General features: G+C 40.9%; 2 protein-coding genes across 3 annotated transcripts; one reads left to right on the top strand and one right to left on the bottom strand.

Moving 5' to 3' along the window:
* Window positions 1–11,699: 11,699 nt before the first annotated feature.
* On the top strand, window positions 11,700–15,017 carry LOC310804786 (prolactin-releasing peptide receptor-like). The gene is made up of 2 exons (XM_083670128.1): window positions 11,700–12,613; window positions 13,562–15,017. Exons 1-2 carry the CDS (start codon window positions 12,015–12,017, stop codon window positions 14,196–14,198), a joined length of 1,236 nt encoding a protein of 411 aa, XP_083526254.1. The 5' UTR covers window positions 11,700–12,014; the 3' UTR covers window positions 14,199–15,017.
* A 393-nt stretch (window positions 15,018–15,410) lies between these two features.
* On the bottom strand, window positions 15,411–19,369 carry brf2 (BRF2 general transcription factor IIIB subunit). Of its 2 annotated transcripts, none has more exons than XM_083669591.1 (4): window positions 19,118–19,369; window positions 18,056–18,115; window positions 17,554–17,875; window positions 15,411–17,347 (listed from the first exon to the last, which is right to left on the bottom strand). In XM_083669591.1, the coding sequence occupies exons 1-4, from the start codon at window positions 19,272–19,274 to the stop codon at window positions 16,480–16,482; spliced, it is 1,407 nt and encodes a 468-aa protein (XP_083525717.1). In that variant the 5' UTR covers window positions 19,275–19,369; the 3' UTR covers window positions 15,411–16,479. The 2 variants fall into 2 exon arrangements, with proteins under 2 accessions (XP_083525717.1, XP_083525718.1); XM_083669592.1 differs by lacking the exon at window positions 19,118–19,369 and adding an exon at window positions 18,544–18,653.
* Window positions 19,370–21,818: the final 2,449 nt, after the last annotated feature.

A 21,818-nucleotide genomic window follows, 5' to 3' on the forward strand; every position in this document is an offset into this window, starting at 1 on the left:
TTTCAATCACTGAGTTCCAACCAGTTAAACAGACAGGCATTGACTTTAATCAGTGGATTGGCGTCATACTGACTGTGGCACAGAAACAATCTCAATACAATGTTCAAGTAACGTCAACATAGAAAAGATAACATGAACTCTCATTGTAATGTATGGAATGGAATGGAACATGTGTTTGACACCATTCCTTATTCTGTTCCATGCATTGTTTAGCAGCCAATCAGAGGGCTCAATATTACAGCCAATCAGATGGCTGTATATAATAGCCATTCAGAGGGCTGGATCTGTTAATGCAGCCATGTTTCTTAATTGTAAAGTAATTGGTAATTTGGTTAACTACATTTTCTGAGTAGCTTCCCCAACACTGGGCCCGAAGCACAAACACCAGGCCACCTTTGACACATTGGCACAGAGGGACGAATAGCAAATGTAGGTACAAACCACAATGTCACACACACACATTGTTGACAAAAGACCACACCAACATCATTAACTCAGTCCAGTCATTGTGCAGTAATCACACATTACAACAAGCAAAGAAACAAACAATAGAAACGGATCATGCCCTACTACAATCTCAATTACAATACTAATTAAGGCATTATTTTTGGCCACTTGGTTATAGACCAATATTGTAGAGTAACTGAGAGGATGTTGTCCCGTCAACTGTGCTTTTTCCTCCTCGCCATTCAGCTTTGTAGATATTTGTAGGTCTCCCCTGGCCTCAGGGTAGCATTCATGAGCAGTTTTGTTCCTCTCCATTTGCTCAGTTTGTAATGACAACCTGATCCACACAGTGTGCTATTGCTTCCTATACAAATCAGAGACCCTATAAAAACAAAGATATTAATTCCAAAATCACATGAACTATTATCCTTGCATTGAGATAGACTCAATTCAACTTATTGAGTGACTTTTTGAAGGAATGTTTGCATTTGAGCTAATTTTAAGAGTGTCATAGCAAAGGGTCTGAATACTTACAGTGCATTCGGAAAGTATTCAGACCCCTTAACCTTTTTCCACATTTGTTTATGTTATGGCTTTATTCTAAATTGGATTTGGTTATTTGGTTATCTGAGCATGTCTTAACATTTGAGTTTTCAAAGCAGAGCTTCCTGATCTAAAGGGGATCAGAATTCTGAATCCAAAAGCTACATAAGACAAAAGAACTTGCTTGATATCAGGAGTTCTGTGATCAATAATTTCTCCTGGCAATCCTTTCATATGAAGTATCATCACTACATTAATTTGTCTTTTCACGTCAGATGCTGTGTTTTTAATCTGACAAACTTTGCATTTTGATAAATTTCCTGTAAAAAAATAATAAAAAAATGCACTTTTCTCCATAAGATATGCATAGTTGGATTGTTTGCAGGGCAAGTTCTTTTAACACACTTTTTGTTTGAATCAAAGTTGATGCTTAGAAGCAGGCCCTTTTCAGCTAGATGGAAGGCTTAGTCAGCCTCAGCCTACTTTACCACAGGAGAGTAGAAAGCAGAGGGGAAAAGACTGCTGTGGTGGGGTTTGATTATAAAAAAAGAATGGCTTTTTCACAGATTAGAAGTACTGGGGGTGACAGATGAGATGAGGACATAGTGGGAGAGAGGCAGGCCAGGACATTCATGCTACCGCTATACTAGACTCCAGCTCTAATTGCTCTAATTTCATCACAGCAACCTTCAAGTTCAGAGACTGTATTGGCAAAGGGAAATGAGGCACTGGAGACAGACTTCAATTCAAAAAAAAGTAAGGAAGTCTAGTCTGTTTTAATAAACATAAAATGAAAGACAGACTGACATGACCTAAACTGGACTGTAGATTTGTAAAAAGATGAAAAACATGTTTGTTCTTAGGGGTGTGTGACCAGTGGGATTCAAACAGATGCATTAAGATCTCACTCACTATTAATTATGTGTTAATCAAGAAACTCATTAATCTTGTCAGACATTGAACAAAGTCCTTAGAACGTGAAAGGAACATGGACAACAGATCTACAAAACTGTGCCTTGGATAGCACCTAAGCTGTAAAAGCCAGAGAAAAAGAGATTCTTCACAATTATGTTGAACGTAATTATCAAAGTATAGGGGAGTGAGTGCGGCAGAAGAAAGACCAGCGTGCTGAAAGTGGGGAACAATGAACCTGCTGTCATACCTGCCAGTATTTTGCACTTGCAATATGATAATGATAGTACAAGTATTTTACTCGAAAATTACTTTGTTTACTTTTTTACTTTGTAAAATGTTTTACTGTAGTTATTCATACATTCAGAGCTATCCTGGATCACTGTGAAACCTGAAAATACAATGCAAGACCTGATGTTCTGTATACTAGTACAGAACATACTATACAGCACATATTTTACAATAGTGGTGCCGACCTTTAATATGTCAAGTCTCTCTCCTCTTTGTTCAATTCTGCCAATGTTCTTTGCCCCTTGTTTATTGTTGTTTTCCTCAGGAACCTCACAAACTCCAAAAAGAACACTCTTCCACTGCCACTCACCGATGCAGTCATACACCTGTCTGTCCCCCTCTCAGAGCATTAAGGCCAAGTAGGAAAACAAGTTTAAGTCCCTGAATGAGAGTCATAAGTGGATGGCATGATGTTGAGTGTTTCCTAATGGATTCGGGTCAGGGCATGAAGTACCACGTGGTCTGAATGGGCTCTCGTGCCATTTCACACTGGGTAACTAATGACTACACAGAAGGAAAAGGAAAACAACCCCTGACAAAGACTTTTTGGGACTATTGGTATAGAGTGGGTTATTGGTGTCAGTCACCATGCAGCATAAGGTTTGTTTAGATACAGTAATATTATATTAATATAGAAAGAAGCAGGAGCTACTCTTCCTGGGGTCCACACTTAACAAAAAAACACACAACACAGTATACAAGATATATAAGAATAACACACAATTATAGTAGTTATTCATAGACAAGAGTAACACAAAGATTATACTACATTCAATTAAATAAATACATGTAGTTGCATGTCATGGATACCATGCCATCTGCAGAAAAATTACAACTTGAAATGTGAGCCCAGAATATATAGTGCCCTACGTAAGTAATGGGACAATGAAGCATTTTTTCTTCTTTTGGCTCTACACTCCAACAGGTTGGATCACAAAATCAAACAATTACTATAAGATTAAAGTAGAGATTCTCAGCATTTATTTGATGGTATTAGTGTACATATTGGTAGTCCCCCTATTTTAGGGTACCCATAAGTAATGGGACAGATTTATGAAATGTCCAAATGAAGCACTCATGTTTAGTATTTGGTCGACAATCCTTTGCAAGCAATAACTGCCTGAAGTCTGCGACCCATTGATCCCACCAGATGCTGTGTATCTTCTCTGGTGATGCTCTGCCAGGCCTGCTCTGCCAGGCCATCTTCAGTTGTTTGTTTCTAGGTATTTCGCCTAAAATCTTATCAGGAAATAAAATGCATGTTCAATTGGACTTAAATCTGAAGATTGACTTGGCCAGTCAAGACCTTTCCACTGTTTGGCCCTGAAAAACTCCCTAGTTGCTATGGCAGTATGTTTTGGGTCATTGTCTTACTGTATGATGAAGTGCCATCCAATGAATTTGGAGGCATTTGCTTGCACTCGAGCAGACAAGATGTTTCAATATATTCTTTTTTTTCTTAATTATGGTGAGCATTCTTCAGTCATCCACTGTAGAAGTCTGCTTTAGCCTACCAGCCCGTTTACGATTGTGTGTGAGTGTGTGTGTGTGTGTGTGGGGGGGGGGGGGGGCGGACAGAGAGAGAGAGAGAGAGAGAGACAGAGAGAGACAGAGAGAGAGAGAGACAGAGAGAGAAAGAGAGACAGAGAGAAAGAAGAGAAAGAGAGAGACAGAGAGAAAGAAGAGAAAGAGAGAGACAGAGGGAAAGAAAATGTTCTGGGAACCATGATTGATTGAGACTGAAACATATAAAGATAGGGATCCTTATCAACAGGTATTGAGAAATCTGTCAGCTCTCTGCCCTCCCTTAATCTCTGTAGACAGAAAATCAAACATAGACAGCTCTTTTTCCCTGTCTGCATGTTCCCAGTGCAGCAGTGAAGGATTCCACATTAGTTTGAGCCCAGATCATGGTATTACTATTAGTGTTATTAGTGATGACAACAGAAGAACTCTGTTGTCTGTACCAATCATTCAAAATCCAGAGTTTACCCTGCATCTCTCTAAATAGGATTCCCCAGCCCTGCATGCCCATGTATTCCATAGACCTTTTAAATAATTCAACCTGACCACTCTCTCATCTTTGACTATGTATCATATTGCATAAACAACAAAAAATAAAGCTAAGTAGAGGTATTCTATAAAGAGAGGTGTGATACAAATTAAATACAAATGAAAACAAAAACAAAACACTGCCTGGGCACACCATCTCTGTGCTGCACATGCATTAATCAATACCATCTGAGAGGTCATTCCTATTGCTACTACTGTGAGCCATCTTTAACCGATTGACTGTGAAAAGTTGTCCCCTAAGAGATTACGTGTAATGAATGTGAAAGCTCAACTGATTACAGTGTGATGCAAGATCTCTCCCACGGGCAAATCTCTGTCAAGCTCTCTGTCTTCATATATTGCATTTTGAGCAATATGGCCCTTGCTTTCAACCTGTACAGTGGGTTGGGAGTTTGAGCTGTGGGCTTAATAACGGCCATATGGGATTCAGGAGATACTGAGTGAGCAATTAAGCCAATTATATGGCTCTAATTTATTTCAATCTGACATATAATTAACATCCATAAATAGATGTGTGATGTCCTTGTAGATACTGGGGCAGGGACATGCTACTCTTTGATCATATCTTAGAGAGAGAGAGAGAGAGAGAGAGAGAGAGAGAGAGAGAGAGAGGATAATCATCAGTTGTGTATTTCATGCACCATGCCAACAATTTAGGCATGTTGGCTCTGCAGACTGGGAATATCATCTGCTATCAACTATAAACTCATGACATGAGCAAAAGACAAACTTATTTAGACAAGGCACAGCCCTGACGAAGGTACTGTGTGCTGAAACGTTTGTCCAATACAAATTAATGGTTGTGTGTTTCTTTAACCAACAACCAAATAAACAAGAAAGTTGGTGCAATAACGCCTCTCACTCTGGGGCTAAGGTTGCCTTGGGATACGGTAGCTGATACCATAGTTAGAATAAGAATGAGCGTAGTCAGACCTAGCTCCTGGTATGTGCCATGCCCATGGTCAGCTGTACAGCAGCTCTGTTTATAGGATATTCCTTCTGTAGCCTCAGGCCAGGCCGGAGACATTTGGATCACAGATTGAATGACAATCTCAGGATCAAGCTTGCTTCTGGCCTAGTATCAGTTGGTGCACTGCAGAGGATTGACCCTCTCTAACGGGATGTAACCTACAGTATGCATGTAACTTCTGGCTGTCGAATATAAAACCAATCAAACAAACATTTACATCAGACAAAGTCATTTACAGTCCCCTGGGAGCAACTGTACATCAGCCAATTCAATTGAAAAGTTCTAAACTGTCTAGGAATATGAAAAGATTCCTACATCACACTGTTCTCAGTGTAAACTCTGTCATTCCTGTTTTGATTACTACTAGACTAAACAATCAGTACTCAACATGCTCTGTAAGTACATCAAACCTAATAGCTGTTCCCCAACAGCCCGTGGTGCCCCTACACCCTGAGTTGATAAGAAAGGGGGAGGAGTAGCTGTTATCTTTTCAGACGTGTTTTAATGCAGGCAGGTATCATTTGGAGACTTCTCATCGTTTGAATATCTTGCTGCTTTACTGAAATGCTCTCCTCGTGTTTTACTCCTGATTATATACAGACTGCCAAAATATTCTAGTAGTTTCTTTGATGAATTTGCTGAACTACTATCCATAATTTCCATGGAATATGACTGTCTATCTATATCAGGAGATTTTAACATTCATATTGACAACACCAACAATAACAATGCCAAAGAACTTAATAACTGACTTGACATCTTTGGACTCAACATGTATCCAGGCCCACCCATAACTGGGGCCATACCTTAGATTTATTTATCATATTTTTCATTTATCATTATTTTTAAGTCATCATTTGTTAAGGCTATTGATGTTGCTCTGTCTGATCATCTTTGCATTTTCCTTGAGATGTCTATTACTCCTGACATTCATATTCGATCAGAAACCGATATATCAATGAGAATACTAGTGCACTATTTATGGAGACTATTTCCCTGTCATCAACTTTTACCTCAGCCACTGTTAATGATCTCTTAGATAATTTCAATTCTAAAATTATGAATGTTATTGATGTCATTGCACCTGTTAGGGTGAAATCATCTTCTGGTAAACAAAAAGCACCATGGAGAAATGCTGCATCTGTAAAAATTCCCCCCAAAAAAGAGTGCCGGAAAGCTGAGCGTAAATGGTGAAAAACTAAGCTCCACATTCATTGACATCTATAAAGAGAGACTTCATTCCTACAATCTGGAATTGAAAAGCACTAGACAATCTTTGTTCCCTGACATCATCAACAAAAACATTAATAATGTACGCACGAGCTTTGTTTCCATTGGCAACTACACATCTGAGCAAACTAGCATGACGTGTGGGGTACCTCAAGGTTAAATTCATGGGTGTTATTGTTGACTCAGATTTAAATTTTAACACACACATCAAGTCTATAACAAAATTGGCCTATTATCATCTTGAAAATATAGCAAGTCCAAACAAGACCTAGAAAAATGAATTCACGCTTTCATTTCCAGTAGGTTAGACTACTGTAATAGTGTTTTCTCAGGCCTTCCCAAAAAAACACTTTAGGCAGTTACAGCTCATTCAGAATGCTACTGCTAGAGTTCTGACAAGGACTAAGAAAGCTGAACATATTGCACCAGTTCTCAGGTCTCTGCATTGGCTACCAGTATGTTAAAATATTATTACTATTATTATTATTAGTGCTTAATGGTCACTTAATGGTTTAGGGCCAACATACATCTCTGACTTGCTTCCACACTATGAACCCTATAGACTTCTTAGGTCATCAGGGACCGGTCTACTAACTGTTCCTAGGATTAAAACAAAACATGGTGAAGCAGCATTCAGTTATTATGCTACACATAGCCGGAATAAACTTCCGGAAGATCTTAGCTCAGCCCCAACTACTTTAAAAAATGGGCTAAAAACCTTTATGTTCGCCTTTGCCTTGAATTGAAACTAAATTGCTGCACTAATTGGACTCTGATTCTAAAATGCATTGTGATTTTTATTCTTTTTTATGTCTTTTATGCTTTTTTATTTTTTTATGCTATTTCCTTTTTATCTATTTTATGTAAAGCACTTTGAATTGCCTCTGTGTATGAAATCTGCTATATACATTAACTTGCCTTGCCTTGCCTTACATATACGTCTGTCTTTGATAGTATTTGTAACCCAACAACAAATAGAAATGGCCGAGTAGTGCGACTGCTGCATCCAATCATTCATCTAACAGGTTCCAATGTGTGGTTGCAAGTTGAATCCATAGAGCAACACTTCACGGTCAGTCCTACAGTACAGTATAACAATGGAAATACAAAAGAAACCAAAGCAACTGTATACATCACAAAGCTTCCTTGTGGCTTCCTTGCTGTGAATATACAGTAAACAGTACCTCTATATTATACTGTACAAAGCAGTGATGCACAGTCAAACAGTGAATCGAGGTCCAATAATAAATATATTCTGTGTTCCTGTATGATCTTCCCTACATCAACTTGCAGGGAGCATATTGCATATACACTATTTATCGACATGGTCAGCTATGTTAGATGATGATTGGATCCAGCAGATTGATCCCCTATTATGGTGTGGACAGGACACATCACAATCACCAGGCTGGTCTCATGATCCTCTAGATCACGAGAAACTGTAGACAGGACAAGGAGCAACACATGCCCACACAACCATACACTTAAAAAAGCATTTGTGAGCTGAACGGCTTAGCCTACAGTATATGTGAAACTCCTGTGTGCACTATGTACAGCACATGAACTGTATAATATGCCTCTTATTCATTGACTGTTCTCAATATTCAATACATTGTGTTAAATGTGAGCTGAAAAAATAAATGTGACACTTCAGTACTGTGTTAGGGTTATTCTTTTAAGTCCTATCTGTATTCTGTAGTTTCTAACACATTCACATCTACCTCCTGAAGAGTGTTCCTGATCTGTGAGACAGTTGCTTTGTTTTTTTTTCTTAATTATGGTGAGCATTCTTCGATCATCCACTGTAGAAGTGCTACGGCACTGTAATAAACGGTACCAAAACCTCAACCTAACATTTCAGTGGTAATTGGTGTTTTGTTGGTCTGTTCTGCACTCCACTGCTGGTGTCAGGGTGATGTTAATGTTCCAAATGTTCTTCGGCACAGCGGTGACGTGTGTTGAAGAGTTTAAGGGGAGTCCCAAATAGACAAGAACAATGAAAACAAAATCATGGGCTTGTGACAAACCGATACCGTAACTCATTATGGTGCCCAGCTCACAGTTATGCAGCCAAGAGACTTTCAGCCAGCCTGGCTCTCCACTCCACTTTCTCACACCATGATGTTATCAGTCAATATAATCAATATGCTTCCAAACCTTTCTTTAATTTTGACAGATTTTTTACACAAAAGACCAAGCTTACTGTATATGAGTTTTAGAGTGTAGATGGAAGCTCTAGAAAACCCATTTTAGGGATAGTGCAATTTTTAGGAGAGGTGCCAGAATTGGACTGCAATAAAACTGTTAATAAAACAGACTTATCCACTTTCACTTTTCAGAATGTGTGTCCCTTTCACCTTAGCATTGCAGCAACAGCCTTGGATTTGCCAGCAGCTTTCTCTCACCAGCTGAGCAGATTTCATCTGGTTATAAAGGAAACCTGGTGTTTCCGTCTCATCCTGTTTCTTAGTTTATGTTTGTCTTTGTTTCATGTGATTAATTTTTTGTTTCCTGTTTGTTTTGTGTTTCTCACTTTGTCTCTCATTTCAGACACTTCACCACCTGCCCTTGTGTGTTTCCCGCCTGTGTGATTGTCTACCCCGCCCTGATTAGCTTCACCTGTTCCTCATCATCCTTCCCTGTGTATTTAGTCTGTGTGTTCCCCTGTCTCTGTGCCAGTTCGTCTTTGCACCTTGTGTCAAGCGTTCCAGCGATCTTTCCTAGTGTTGAATATTCCTGGTTATTTTGATCTCTGATAGTGTTTCTGACTTTCCTTTTTGCCTACCCCTTTTCAGATTATCTGCCTGATTTTTTTAACTGCCTACCTTGTGTTCCAAACCCTGCTTTGCCTACCCCCTTCCTGGATTATTTGCCTACCCATTGACTGCCTACCTGTGTACCAAGGACTTTAAGATTTTGTCTCCAAGTCTTGCGTTTGAGTCCTCTGCCTACGTACAACAGTCATTACACCTGGTTCAAGAGGAATACATCTCAAATCTGACTCTGAATCTGACCAGCTCAACACACAACCGGGGCTGCTGCAGGAACATCATCCTGCATTGAAGACTCTGTCTACACTGAAGGTCTAATCTAAACCTTCTTTGTTAAGTAATGGACTAGGATAATAAATATTGACCAATCAATGCTTTTTGTCAGAATACTGTACATCCTGAGAGGGTGGGTCTGTAACTTCCTCAATCACAGATGTCTTTGGATATTTCCCTGAGCTATCATGTTCATTTTCTAAAAAGTTTGTACCCCAAGCAGTTTAACATCGATCATACAATTAATTGGAGGTAATAAATCTTTGCATCCAATCTACCATGTTAGTGTTGCTGTAAGCTCAGCTAAAGAGTGATTCCCCCCCCCCCCCCCCCATTTTTATGTCTACAGGTAAGTCAAATAGGAACAATTTCTTATTTCCAATGCTGTCAATGTGCCAGTGGATGTAGCCCTTTTGAGAACGTCTCTCTTCAAAATGGCATGTTTGATTTTCTGTCAACAGAGATTGAGGAAGGGCAGAGAGTAGATTTCTCAATACCTGTTGCTAAGGATCCCTATCTTATGTTTTTTCAGTCTCTCCATCAATCATGATTCCCAGAGCATTTTTTCTCTCTCTGACCCCATTTACACCTTGCATTAAATGTTACCAAGTCCTTTGTAAACGAAAACGCGTGATCATGAACCGAGAGAAGCGACACACATTGACAATTTTAATGCATGAGCTGGCCAAATCTCTCTCTCTCTCTCTCTCTCTCTCTCTCTCTCTCTCTTATCCAAAAGGCGGTATGACTCCGCTACTATTCGCTGGTCGGGAATTGCGTGCGACATCAGCTCTGAACTTGACGAAGCTTTTCTGTCACTTCTTGCTGCACTCAAGGTACCACAATTAGTATAAAAATAGCTAACCACATTATAGTTTTACCTATAAAGTGTTGTGATGTCTATGGTTTTACTTTTATTTAATCTATAGGAATGTTACGGTTGATTGAAATGTTGATGATTAATGATTACTCATTATGATATCATTCCCATTGCCGTTCTTATTCATATTATTCTAACTGCTGTATTGTCATTAGGCTTATCATATATTATCATTATATATCCATCGTACAAACATTAATCATACTGTAATTCTGATAATGACGATGTAGAACTAGTTGTTGCTACTAAGATATTGTGGCAGGTGATAATAATAATAATGTTAACAATATTCCAAATCCAATGTCTGAAAGCCTTAATTGTATTCCCCTCCAGTCGTCCTTTGGGTATAATAATAGTATGAGTAGTTATTTGAAATGCCTGTCGGGGGGGGGGGGGGGGAGAAGAAGATTTATGCAATATACGCTCTTTATTATATCTTTCTGTGCCTCTACAGTATGTAAAGTGGTTTCTCATCATATTGACCCAATACTCAGTATTACAGGGTAGTCATCAAGATCAGAGTACTGATGTTTCCAGACATACTGTAGTGGAGCCTGGAGAAAAGGACTATTCTAAGACGTGTGTGGATGAGTAAACACTGAGCTCAAGGTCCTATTATATACCCATTATATACAAATCTTATACAGTACATATGGATTATGTATGATTATTAGTTAGTCCCACTTGGGTCCTTTTTCTCACCCCATTAAGCTAATGAAATGAACAAATGTTAGTATAGGCTACATAGTCAATATATTCTCATAAATCATTCAATTTAATTTAGTAGACATTTTTGTAGCAATCCCCATACTGCAGGCATATGTTCGGATTGGTTTGTGAAGTCGATATTAATGGATCTATTGAGTGTCTGCATCGTGTGTGACTAGCCCAGGGTCATCTGAAAACATGGCTCTTGGCCGTCAATGGTCACTATGATAGTATGATAATGTAAGTGAACCGTTAGGGCTGACATTTTTATGAATTAACAATCAATCTTAATTTTGGAATAATATCAAATGTACAAGGTCACAAGAGCATGTCTTTGTGGGTAAATCAAAGCCAGATGGTATCGAGATGGGCAGCATATTTCTCTGCTTCTCCAAACTGTATATCTTCAACATTATTACATACGGTACTCTATGATGCTCTGAACACCTGTCTGCATGTTCGGCAAGATTCACCACATAAAACAATTTGTCACATAAAACAAATTGGCAACAAATTGGTTGATTTTATAATTCAATTGTTCTGGTTGCTTTTTAATATTTCACATTCAATGTCTCAAAAAGCTCAAAAAGATGCAGTGGCACTCCACAGCCTCCGTTTATGTTGGTACAGTAACTATATGAACTTCATCTGAATTACACCCTCAGATGTTGCACTACTGAGTAATCAACAATGAATGTATGCCTATATGTAAGTGATAATGTAAGAGGTTGTAAATTACCTCTCATGATTACATTTTCAACTGAACAAATATTCTGAACAAAGTATTTTGCATGACTATTTGATGAACAAAGTCAGAAATGACAGTGAATGCATTATCAGAAGCTGTGGCATTTTCCCTGTGACAGACAGTATTATGTTACATGTAATATAATTGGTTTGCAATATGGTCAGCTAAATGGCATATATTAATATACATATATTCCAAATACAGTTCAACTACTCTATATTCTTGCTCGTCAGTACCGCTCACACCCCTGTCCTCCAACTTTTACTTGGCAAGGTTCTGATTGGCTCGGTACCCAGGGCTATCCACTGCAGCACAGGTATGGAGGGCAATGGCAGTGGCTGGGATAGAGGTCTGCTGCCTCCTGTGGGTGAAGAAGCAACTGAGGAGCACGTCTTCGAGGTGGCAGTACAGAACGGCTCCGCCAACCACAGCTCCCCGTTTGCAGACGTGGCTTTGCTGCGGAGATTTAAGCCCCTCATCATCCCCTGCTATGTCATTGTAGTGGTGGTGGGCGTCTTTGGGAACTACCTGCTCTTATATGTCATATGCCGCACCCGCAAGATGCACAATGTCACTAACTTCTTCATTGGAAACCTGGCCTTCTCTGACATGCTGATGTGTGTGACCTGTGTGCCCTTCACTCTGGCCTATGCCTTCAACCCCCACGGCTGGGTTTTTGGACGCTTCATGTGCTACCTGGTGTTCCTGATCCAGCCTGTAACCGTTTATGTGTCTGTGTTCACTCTCACCGCCATTGCTGTGGACAGGTGGGTGAGACCAGAGTTATCATTATTTTACATGGGTGACTTTGAAAGAACTTAGTTCAAACACAGTTTAGAAATGCCCTGTGCACACTGAGACAATAAGTTTGATTGTGCAGAAACCATGGTGAAATTTAAATTGTCAAGCTGTATCTTTGAATACATTCATAACCTCTATCCACAAATCACTCCAGCATGTGTGACAGTCAACTACTGTTAGTTTTTCTGGTTGAGTAAATTTTTTGAAACGGTAAACACGTCAGCTTTTCAAAACAGTAAACACGTTCCTCTAAACAGCTGATGTTTGCCAAAACCACATTTCTTTTGCAAAATGCACTATAACTCAAAACTTCACGTCACAAAAGCAAATCAGTGCATCAAAGCAGTATCCTTTGTCATCTAATGAAAAGTTCAATCACCCATTAATTTCATAATGACACACTAAATAGTAACTATAACCATCAATATGCATTGCAGTTTAGACAACTTTTATTTGAAAATAAAGGTGAAAAACAGTAAGAATTTAATGATGAGAGTTTAAATATAAGTCGAGATTCACTATAATGGGAGAAATAGCTATATGCTGTAAGAAAATAATTCAGTTTTGTTTGTCAACATCAATTTGACAAATCAATGTTTGTGTCTTATGTGGACAATTGTGTTAACTGTTTTGCAAAAAGATGCTTAACATTTAGAATTTTTGTGAAAGCAATGACAAATTACTCACTGTTTGGTTAAAAATGTTACTGTTCTCATGTATGTTATTGCTGTGGGCAAGTGAACTTCAGTTTCATACAAATGGTGTGAACAATCGAGAAAAACTGTAGCAAAAGAATAACACTGCAACTAAAAGCACATCCAAATACTGTACAGCAGATAATGATAAGCAGAAGGATGTTGAATATGAGATATACATAAACAGTATAAACAGTGTTGGCCTTGTCTCCCTGTCAGGTACTACGCCACAGTGCATCCTCTAAAGAAGCGCACCTCAGTGGCCACCTGTGCCTACGTCCTGACTGGCATCTGGCTGCTGTCCTGTGGCCTGGTGGCTCCAGCCGTGGCCCACACCTACCATGTGGAGTTCAGAGAGGAGAGTCTGACCATCTGTGAGGAGTTCTGGCTGGGGCAGGAGAAGGAGAGGCTGGTCTATGCCTACAGCACCCTGCTAGTCACCTACGTTCTGCCCCTGTCTGCTGTCTGTGTCTCCTACCTCTGCATCTCCGTCAAGCTGCGGAACTGTGTGGCACCGGGGCACCGAACCCGAGAGCAGGCTGAGGCCCAGCGAGCTCGGAAGCGGAAGATCTTCCGCCTCGTAGCGCTGGTGGTGGCCGCCTTCGGAGTGTGCTGGCTCCCAATCCATGTGTTTAACGTGCTGCGTGACATTGACATACTCCTCATCAACAAGCGCCACTTCCTGCTCATCCAGCTGCTGTGTCATCTGTGTGCCATGAGCTCGTCCTGTTGTAACCCCTTCCTCTATGCCTGGCTACACGACCGCTTCCGTGCCGAGCTGCGCAAGATGTTCACATGCCACCGCCGCATTGGCATCCCTGCCAACCACTGTGCCACCGCCAGTGTGGTCCTATGACCGGGCAGGGAGGCTCCAGAAGGAGCGAAAGAGATAAAAGATGACCGCTGTATTTTCATCCCGCGCAAAACGGACGTTCTAAGACTGTTTTTTACGCTGTTAAAATAGAGCCCAAAGCATTTCCTGATTCTGTTTCTTGGTGACGTACTGTAATTTGATGACCCGAATGTCAAGTTGACATGAGATCACTCATACACGATTAACAACTCAGAACATTGTTACAAGGTGGTTTCCTCATCGTTGGTCAATAAACACATCAATTGAACACAATGAGGTTATTGACAAGACAGGACTTAAGCAAGCTGAATGCCAACAAGAGGAGGTTAAAGTGTGAGGGGGTTGGTGCGGGGCGTACAGGATCCCCTAGTTTGACTTCCTGATTTCAGCTTTAAGTTGTGGTATGAACTTTGTCTCTGCTCTTGACAGCTGTGTTAAAAGTGAGTGTAGGTCTTCACTCAGCCTTCACTGTGAATAGGCTTCATAAAAAGCAGCTTCTGTGATCTTCTTTCCCATGCAGTTATTTACACTGTGCCCTATGCAGTCCTCCTAAACCCCCTTACTGCAGTCTCTTATACATGTGTCCTTATCCCTTGGGAACATAAGGGTTCTAAAAATAATGATGCTGAATGATGCAGAACTTATTCTAGGCATTTGCTTAAGTCATGCTTGCCACTGCAAGATTGCATGTTAATAACTCCAGAAAGTGTCAATGAGGAGTTGATGCTCATTGCATTTTGTGTGGTTTGCCTGTTGTAAAAGCAAACACAGAAGCTTTCAAACATCCCCCATTTCAACTATTGTGAAATATTGAGATGTTTTGCTGCAGTCTTGGTGTGATTTTCTTTCTTATAAATGACCTTATTGGGTTTGTGTTATGCATAAAGCCTTTTATGAAATGGTTTATGAATGCAACCATGTGTAAAATTCTGAACAATAAAATGTACAAGAATGTACAAATTGTTGATTGCATGCCGTCCAGAAGAGCTATTAAGCTCATTGTAATTACAGACTTAATTAAATCGTACTGAACATGACAGGAACAATAGTTCTACAGAACCATTAATTTATGAGCTTATATAATTACATTATTGGAATTAAAATGTTGATTTAGGCATTGCAGCCTTCATTACCATATGAAGACACACTAGACTACAAAATTGTCACAGGAAGCACAAAGGTCATTTAAAAAATATATATTTTATTGAGGATCTTGAAATACTGTATGATGAAATACTGTAAACCACAGCCAACAAATCCATACTGTAGGAGGTACCTGTAATCACTAAGGACCAGTCACATATGATGTATTCTGTGTCTGTGCCATACCTCGAGGTAACAATCTTCACCACCCACAAACAACAGTAAACACCCAGAGTATCTGAGCAGCACCACAATGGAGAAAACAGGTGTGGTTTCAGAGCAGAAAAATGACAGAGAGAGATCAAATGTAGGTAAACAAAACCCCACAGTGTACCATGCTTCAAAACAAAAAGTGAAGATACATTTGAGGCTGACAGTGACAACCCAGCAACCAAATCATGTTGAATGCTTGGGTAAACAAATGCATAGTCTGTGAGTTAGGACACAATTTTAGCGTGCAGACTTGACACCAATTACGGAAGTGTGCTTGAAATCAATGACAGCAGAGCAGATATGCTGTATTAAATCTTAGCTTGTTTGTCTCTATTGGACTGGAAACATTTTATAATTTCTCAAAATATTTCGCAAATAGTATTCAACGCATTCAAGAGTTAACTACTACTGACAAAAATGGAAATAGGCAGCCAAATGGACATTTCTCTCAAACTGAAATTCATCTTCATTTCCTCTGCTTTCCACTTAGGGCTGAATCCAAAGTGGAGATTTGTGCCCACTGACAACAACGTGACATTTTAGCCCATATCATTTTCCATTGACATCAATGCATTAACATTTACTGTACATTATGCACATCTCAAATGAGCATGTAGCCAACAGTGTAGGCTATTCTCTGAGACCTACTGTTATTACTATAGCAACGTATAGTGTACATCAACATTTAGTTATATACTGTACAGTGCAATTCAATTCAGAAAAATCTCAAAAGCTCAGTCAGATCTCCCTTTTAATTAAAATAATCAAGCTAATATTCTATATGATAATCTAATTGACACACAATCAAAGTGAGATGACAAGATGATACTATATGATACATATTCAGTTGTATATTCAAGTGCTTAACCGTAACAGTGCACACCATAACCACATGACCAGACTAAGACTACATGGTAAACCCTTCCAGTCAGTCTTCCTCATCCTCAGATGAAGATAATCTCTTCCTGGCCTCAGCGTACTCTTTTACTTCTTGCGGAGTGCGGATGTACATATCTATCTCACTGTCTGAGATCTCCTCATCACCAGTAACCTCCAGCACCTTCTCCACTCTCCTGATCTTAGCATGCCTCACACAAGGAGGGACAAACAAATGTCTCTTGCCCCAGTTTGGTGCTGGAGGCTGGCTACCCTGTGGTGATCCCTCCTCCTTCTCCTCCTCCACCACTGTGCAAGTCTTTCGATCTGTATTTGAGGGTTGCTGGGCGCTCTCTGCGTCTGGTTCACACACGGCTGCGCAGGGTTCTTGCAGGGTGTGTTCCTGCTGCTCTGAGACCTGTGAAGGCGCTGCTCCTTCCAGGCTTGCCATGTTGCTGTAGACCCCAGGCAGGGGTTCCTCCTGGTTGGGTGGGAGTTCAGCCAGCAGGGCTTCCTCGTGGCTCCTCAGGGCTCTTCTCAGCAGGGAGCGTTGGTGCTGCAGGATGTCGTCCACCTGCTGCATCACATTCTCAGGCCTCACCTCGGTCCCCAGCCAGGGGATCTCCTGGCCCAACTTACACAGCACCTCCTTCAGCTCTGTCACCCGCTTTCCAGCTACTGCTCTCTTAGAAACCTTGGCCATCTGACAGAACCTGTCGAGCGAGTATTTGAGACGGGCCTGGGTGGGCCTGAGGGACTGCCAGGCCAGGTAAATGGAGGCCATCATGATGGGGACCGGCTGGCGCCCTGTCACAATCCAGGCATCTGCAGCCAGCTCCACCAGGGCCACAGCTCGCTTTGTCAATTTCTTGGCGTCCTCAGACAACTCCTCTGGGATGTGAGAAGGGCTCAGTTTGTAACTGACAGAGAAAAGAGAGAATAGAGCCATCCTCAAAAAGTATAACACCACCTCAATCTCTACTCTGCTTTGGGTATACACTTGAATAGCAACATCCTTCCATGTGGATGATGATCAACCTTAAAACTACTGACTGACAAGCAATATACAAGCTGTCCAATGATGCTTATAGCTACACAACACCAGTTGAGGTAATTTCACACTTACTCCTGACAGTGGGTCCCCAGCAGGTCAGTGATGCCAGCAGTGGGAGCCACAATGTTCAGAGACTTCACCATGTCCTGGTACACCACGCCCATCAGGTCTGGGTCCGCCTCCAGGAGGGAGCTGATGGTTCCCATGGCAACGGGCCAGCCACGCAGCCTGCAGCTCACGAGCACACAGCACCCACACAGAACCTCTTTCTTCTGCAGGCTGACTCGGATGAAATTGGGGTGTTCGTAAGCCTGTGCAAAGTAGGTCTCTGCGGACTCCTGCATTTCCTTGTTGAGTCTGAGGATGCAACACAAGGCACGCACCCGCTGCAAGCCTGTTTGGAGGGAGTGATATGATCAGACATACAATTTTGGAGTGTTTGTTTTGTGTTACCCTTCAGGACATGCGCTGCATTACAATGAGTATAATTGAGGGAAAGCTTTTGAATCACAGGAAAGTTGTACTTGAGGTAGTCAGACAGACAAGTTCTTAAGGACTGAATGCAGGGTCCTACCTTTGATTTGATTCCGGCATGGCTGCTTCTCCAAAGCTGTAGTTTGACTGTATCTGACATCTACAGGAAGGCAATGATGGCAGACAAAGAAAACAAACAAACCTGTTCAGTAATCAGAGCTGATTGGCAACACGGCAGAAACGTTGAAAGATACACTACAGCTATGGTGCTATGCAGGGATGTAGTGGTAAAAAAAACAGGTGGGTAAATCCTGAATCAAACCCATGGATTGAATAGGTGGTAAACCCTGTTAGAAATTATTTTTTATAAAAACAGTTTATTATTGCTATAATAAAAATACATTACTGCAGTGTGCTAAATTTACTAATGTGATGGCCTGTTGATAAATGAGCGATGGATCAAGCATTAGTCCCATAGTACGTTGAATTAATACATGGAGAGGTTAAGCCAGGTCATCAAGAAAGATGTTGCAACACACGCTTACACAAAGAGCTATAGTGGAAAGTACCAGGCTAGGGAGGACATACCAGAGTAGGTATCTTATCTCTTACAGGGTGCTGACACGCAGCTGGGATGAATGGTGTGACCAGCCCGTGAACAACAAGGGATGCCAAGTCTAAACCGCGGTTCCTCCCCAACCAAATAGCCAATCACAATCATTTTGTATACTGTAAATACTTTGTTTGACTGTTTGAATGCATCCATTTTTGGAAGGTTGGTTACAGATTAACAGCTTGCTGACTGTGATTTTCTTCGCCAAAAGTGGTCCTTGTACAAGCCTAGAATTCTGACATATAAATAAATAGCTAAAAGTAAGAAGTAGTTTGTCTTCTCCTTCAAATAAAGAACACGTTTTCTCACAACCCTAATGCTTATCCCTATTCTTATGATAGAAGATGCTTGAGAAATGTATTTCTGGCACCCAATTTCATATGCTCTGATGAATTTCACATTTGGGTCCTCATGGGTCCTTTAAAGGTTTTACACGGAACTGCCCCTCGCAGAAAAGGTAGGTAAAACCCTATTCACCGAAATAAAAAAGGTGGGTTTACCCTCCACTTACGTCACTGGTGCTACGTCATGTCATTGGAATGAGTATACCTGTGCCCTGCAACTCTTCACTTCGAGTAGTCGTCAGTAGTCCTTCACATACGACAGAGCCGCAGTCTTCACACACAAGTTGAGGCTGTGAATAAAGTTCGTCATCCACTATGTTGGACGAGCCGCAGTCCGGACAGGTCCGACCAACAGCTGTCATCTTCAACGGCCACGGCACTGATAATTGAGAAAATAACTTGCTGGCTACGACACTAATATCGAATATATTCCTGTTGAATCAACCAAGTCAAAGACACAATCACAAATGCCATACCACAGATGTACTGAAAACATCCAATGAACGTTCAAGAAATTTCATGGGGAGCATAAGAAATTGCATCCGTGTAGAAACTTATTTTTCATTCTATAGTTCCGACGATAGCATAACTACGTCCCTCCAAAGCTTTGAGCACGGAGACATAACAAATAACCAGACCCATAAAAACAACTACTAACAAACAGTCATTCACTCAGCCAGGAAAATAGAATGATCTGAAAAACACAAAGGTGTGTTGCTATTAGAGTGAGTGTTACCCCCAGTGTTGCCCTCTATACTGTACCTTTGCATGAGTCCCAGGATCTTTGCTAGTTCTCTTTCCCCACCTTGAGCATAGAGACATCTGGCAGAGAGATAAAGAGAAATACAGTGTAAAGAGAGGGAAAAGTGGTTGTTGAAAAAGCATACCTTTACATTGATTATCAAGTATTTAAATCAAGTGCACAATGAATCAACCAATTGCTGAATCTACCAGCATCTATCAAACACTGGTCTAAATGCTCTCCTACCTTTGCAATGTGCTGGCTATCTGCTCTGCTGAGGACTCTGGTTCTTCACCCTCCTCCTTTTTGTCATCTTTTTGTTCTGTTTTCTCTCTCTCTCTCTAAGTCACTGATACCTTTCCTCTCCTTCTTACGTATCGTATCTTCTTCTCTTCATCTTTTTGTTTTATTTGTATGATATCATTACTACCCGTGGTTTCTTTCTTACTCTCATACTCTGGTCATCCTATCTCTCTGCTGACCTATCTTTTCCTCTTCCTCTTTACCTCCCTTTTTCTATCTTCTTTTCATTGGCTTTGACACTCTCACTATCCAGATCTGTCCGTTCCTCATCATTTGTATCTGTCTCAACAATCTGGAGGTTGTCTTTTTTCCCCTCATCCCCCTCTTTCTCTCCTCTTTTGGTGAATTTTCTCTCTCTCTCTTTAAGATCATTACAAGTTGTCTTTTCTTCCCCACACGTCATGGTCTCTCCTTTTTGTTTGGTGTTGTTAACCTCAGTATTGTCATTTGCTGTCAATACTGCATCACCCTCTTTCGTTTCCTCTTTTTCATTCTTCTTTTTGCTTGTTTTTACACATTCATCATCTCTCTCTGTCCACTCTTCGTCACTTGTGTCTAACTTCTCATCCCTTGTTTCTTCAAACCCCTCGCTGTCGTGATCTATACAAATTATTTCCTCATTTATGCAATCATGGCTATCTGTCCATTCCTCCACTCTCCTTTCTTTCCACCCCTCAACACTATCTTCCTCCTCAACTTTCTGCATTCTTATGAGACTTGCACTATCCTCAATATCTGTCAATTCTTCACTCTCCCTTTCACCAGTCTCAGAACATTCTTCATCCCTGTTGAAGTCATCCCCCTCTTCCTCAGCCATGCTTTCTTCCTCTCTCTTCTTCTCCAGTTTTTTCTCCAGTTTTTGCTTCTCCTCAACCTGTTTTTCCCTTTCTCTCTCTTTCTCTCTCTTTTTGTTTCCCTCGTGTTCTTTTTTCATCTCTCCCATCATCTCATCCTTACCCTTTCTCTCCCCTTGCAGTCTAAACTCATCCAGCTCTCTGATTTTTTCCTCCTCCATTTTGTTGTCTTCATCAATCTTTTTTTGCCTCTCTTCTTTTATAAAATCCTCCTCTAGCTCTTTCTTTCTGCTCTCCTTTCTTTCCTTATTTTTCTTTTGTATTTTTCTCTTTATCTCCTCAAACCATTCTCTTCGCTCTGCTCTTTTGACATCCCTTGTTTTCTTTTCTTTTTCCTTCCTGATCCAGTCTTTCAATCCAAATCCTTCCATTTTGTATATCTTTTCCATTCTCATCCTCTGAATCATCATCAGGTTCTCGCTCTTTCTCCGCTCCTTTATCTCTCTCTCTGGAATCCACACTCTCTTCTCTTCCATCAGCAACTCTCCCTCAATCTCCCATGTCTCCTCCAGTTTTTCCCCTCCCTCTTCCTTCCTCATCCTCTGCCCAATCTCCCACTCCTCTCTCTCCTCCTTTCTCCTCTCCTCTTCCACCATCCTCCACTGTTTCTCCATCACCCACTCTGCCTCCATCCTCATCTTCTCTGTTTCTATCTTTCTCTTCTCCTTCTCCAGCCTCTTCCACTCCTCTCTCCCTGTCTCTCCATTCCGCCTCATGTCTTTCTCTATGAGCTGGACCTTGAGTTCGTCTTCTCTCATCACTAGTTTGCGAACTTTCTGCAGCTTTCTCTCCACCCAGGTGCGCTGCTTTAGCAGGCCTACTTCCAGACTGACTCGCCAGTCACCCTGACTAACAGTTCTCCACATCTCCATAATGAATGCTTGATAGAAAAGGGAGAGTCTTTGAAGGTTAACAAACCTTTATGTTGCTACTGTAGTCAAGGAAAACAATCATTGGCTTGGCCACATTCCATGACAACCATGACACCCATGTGAGGTCACATATAA

The sequence above is a fragment of the Argentina silus genome (genome assembly GCF_951799395.1).
Source record: "Argentina silus genome assembly, chromosome: 5".
NCBI lineage: Eukaryota > Metazoa > Chordata > Actinopteri > Argentiniformes > Argentinidae > Argentina > Argentina silus.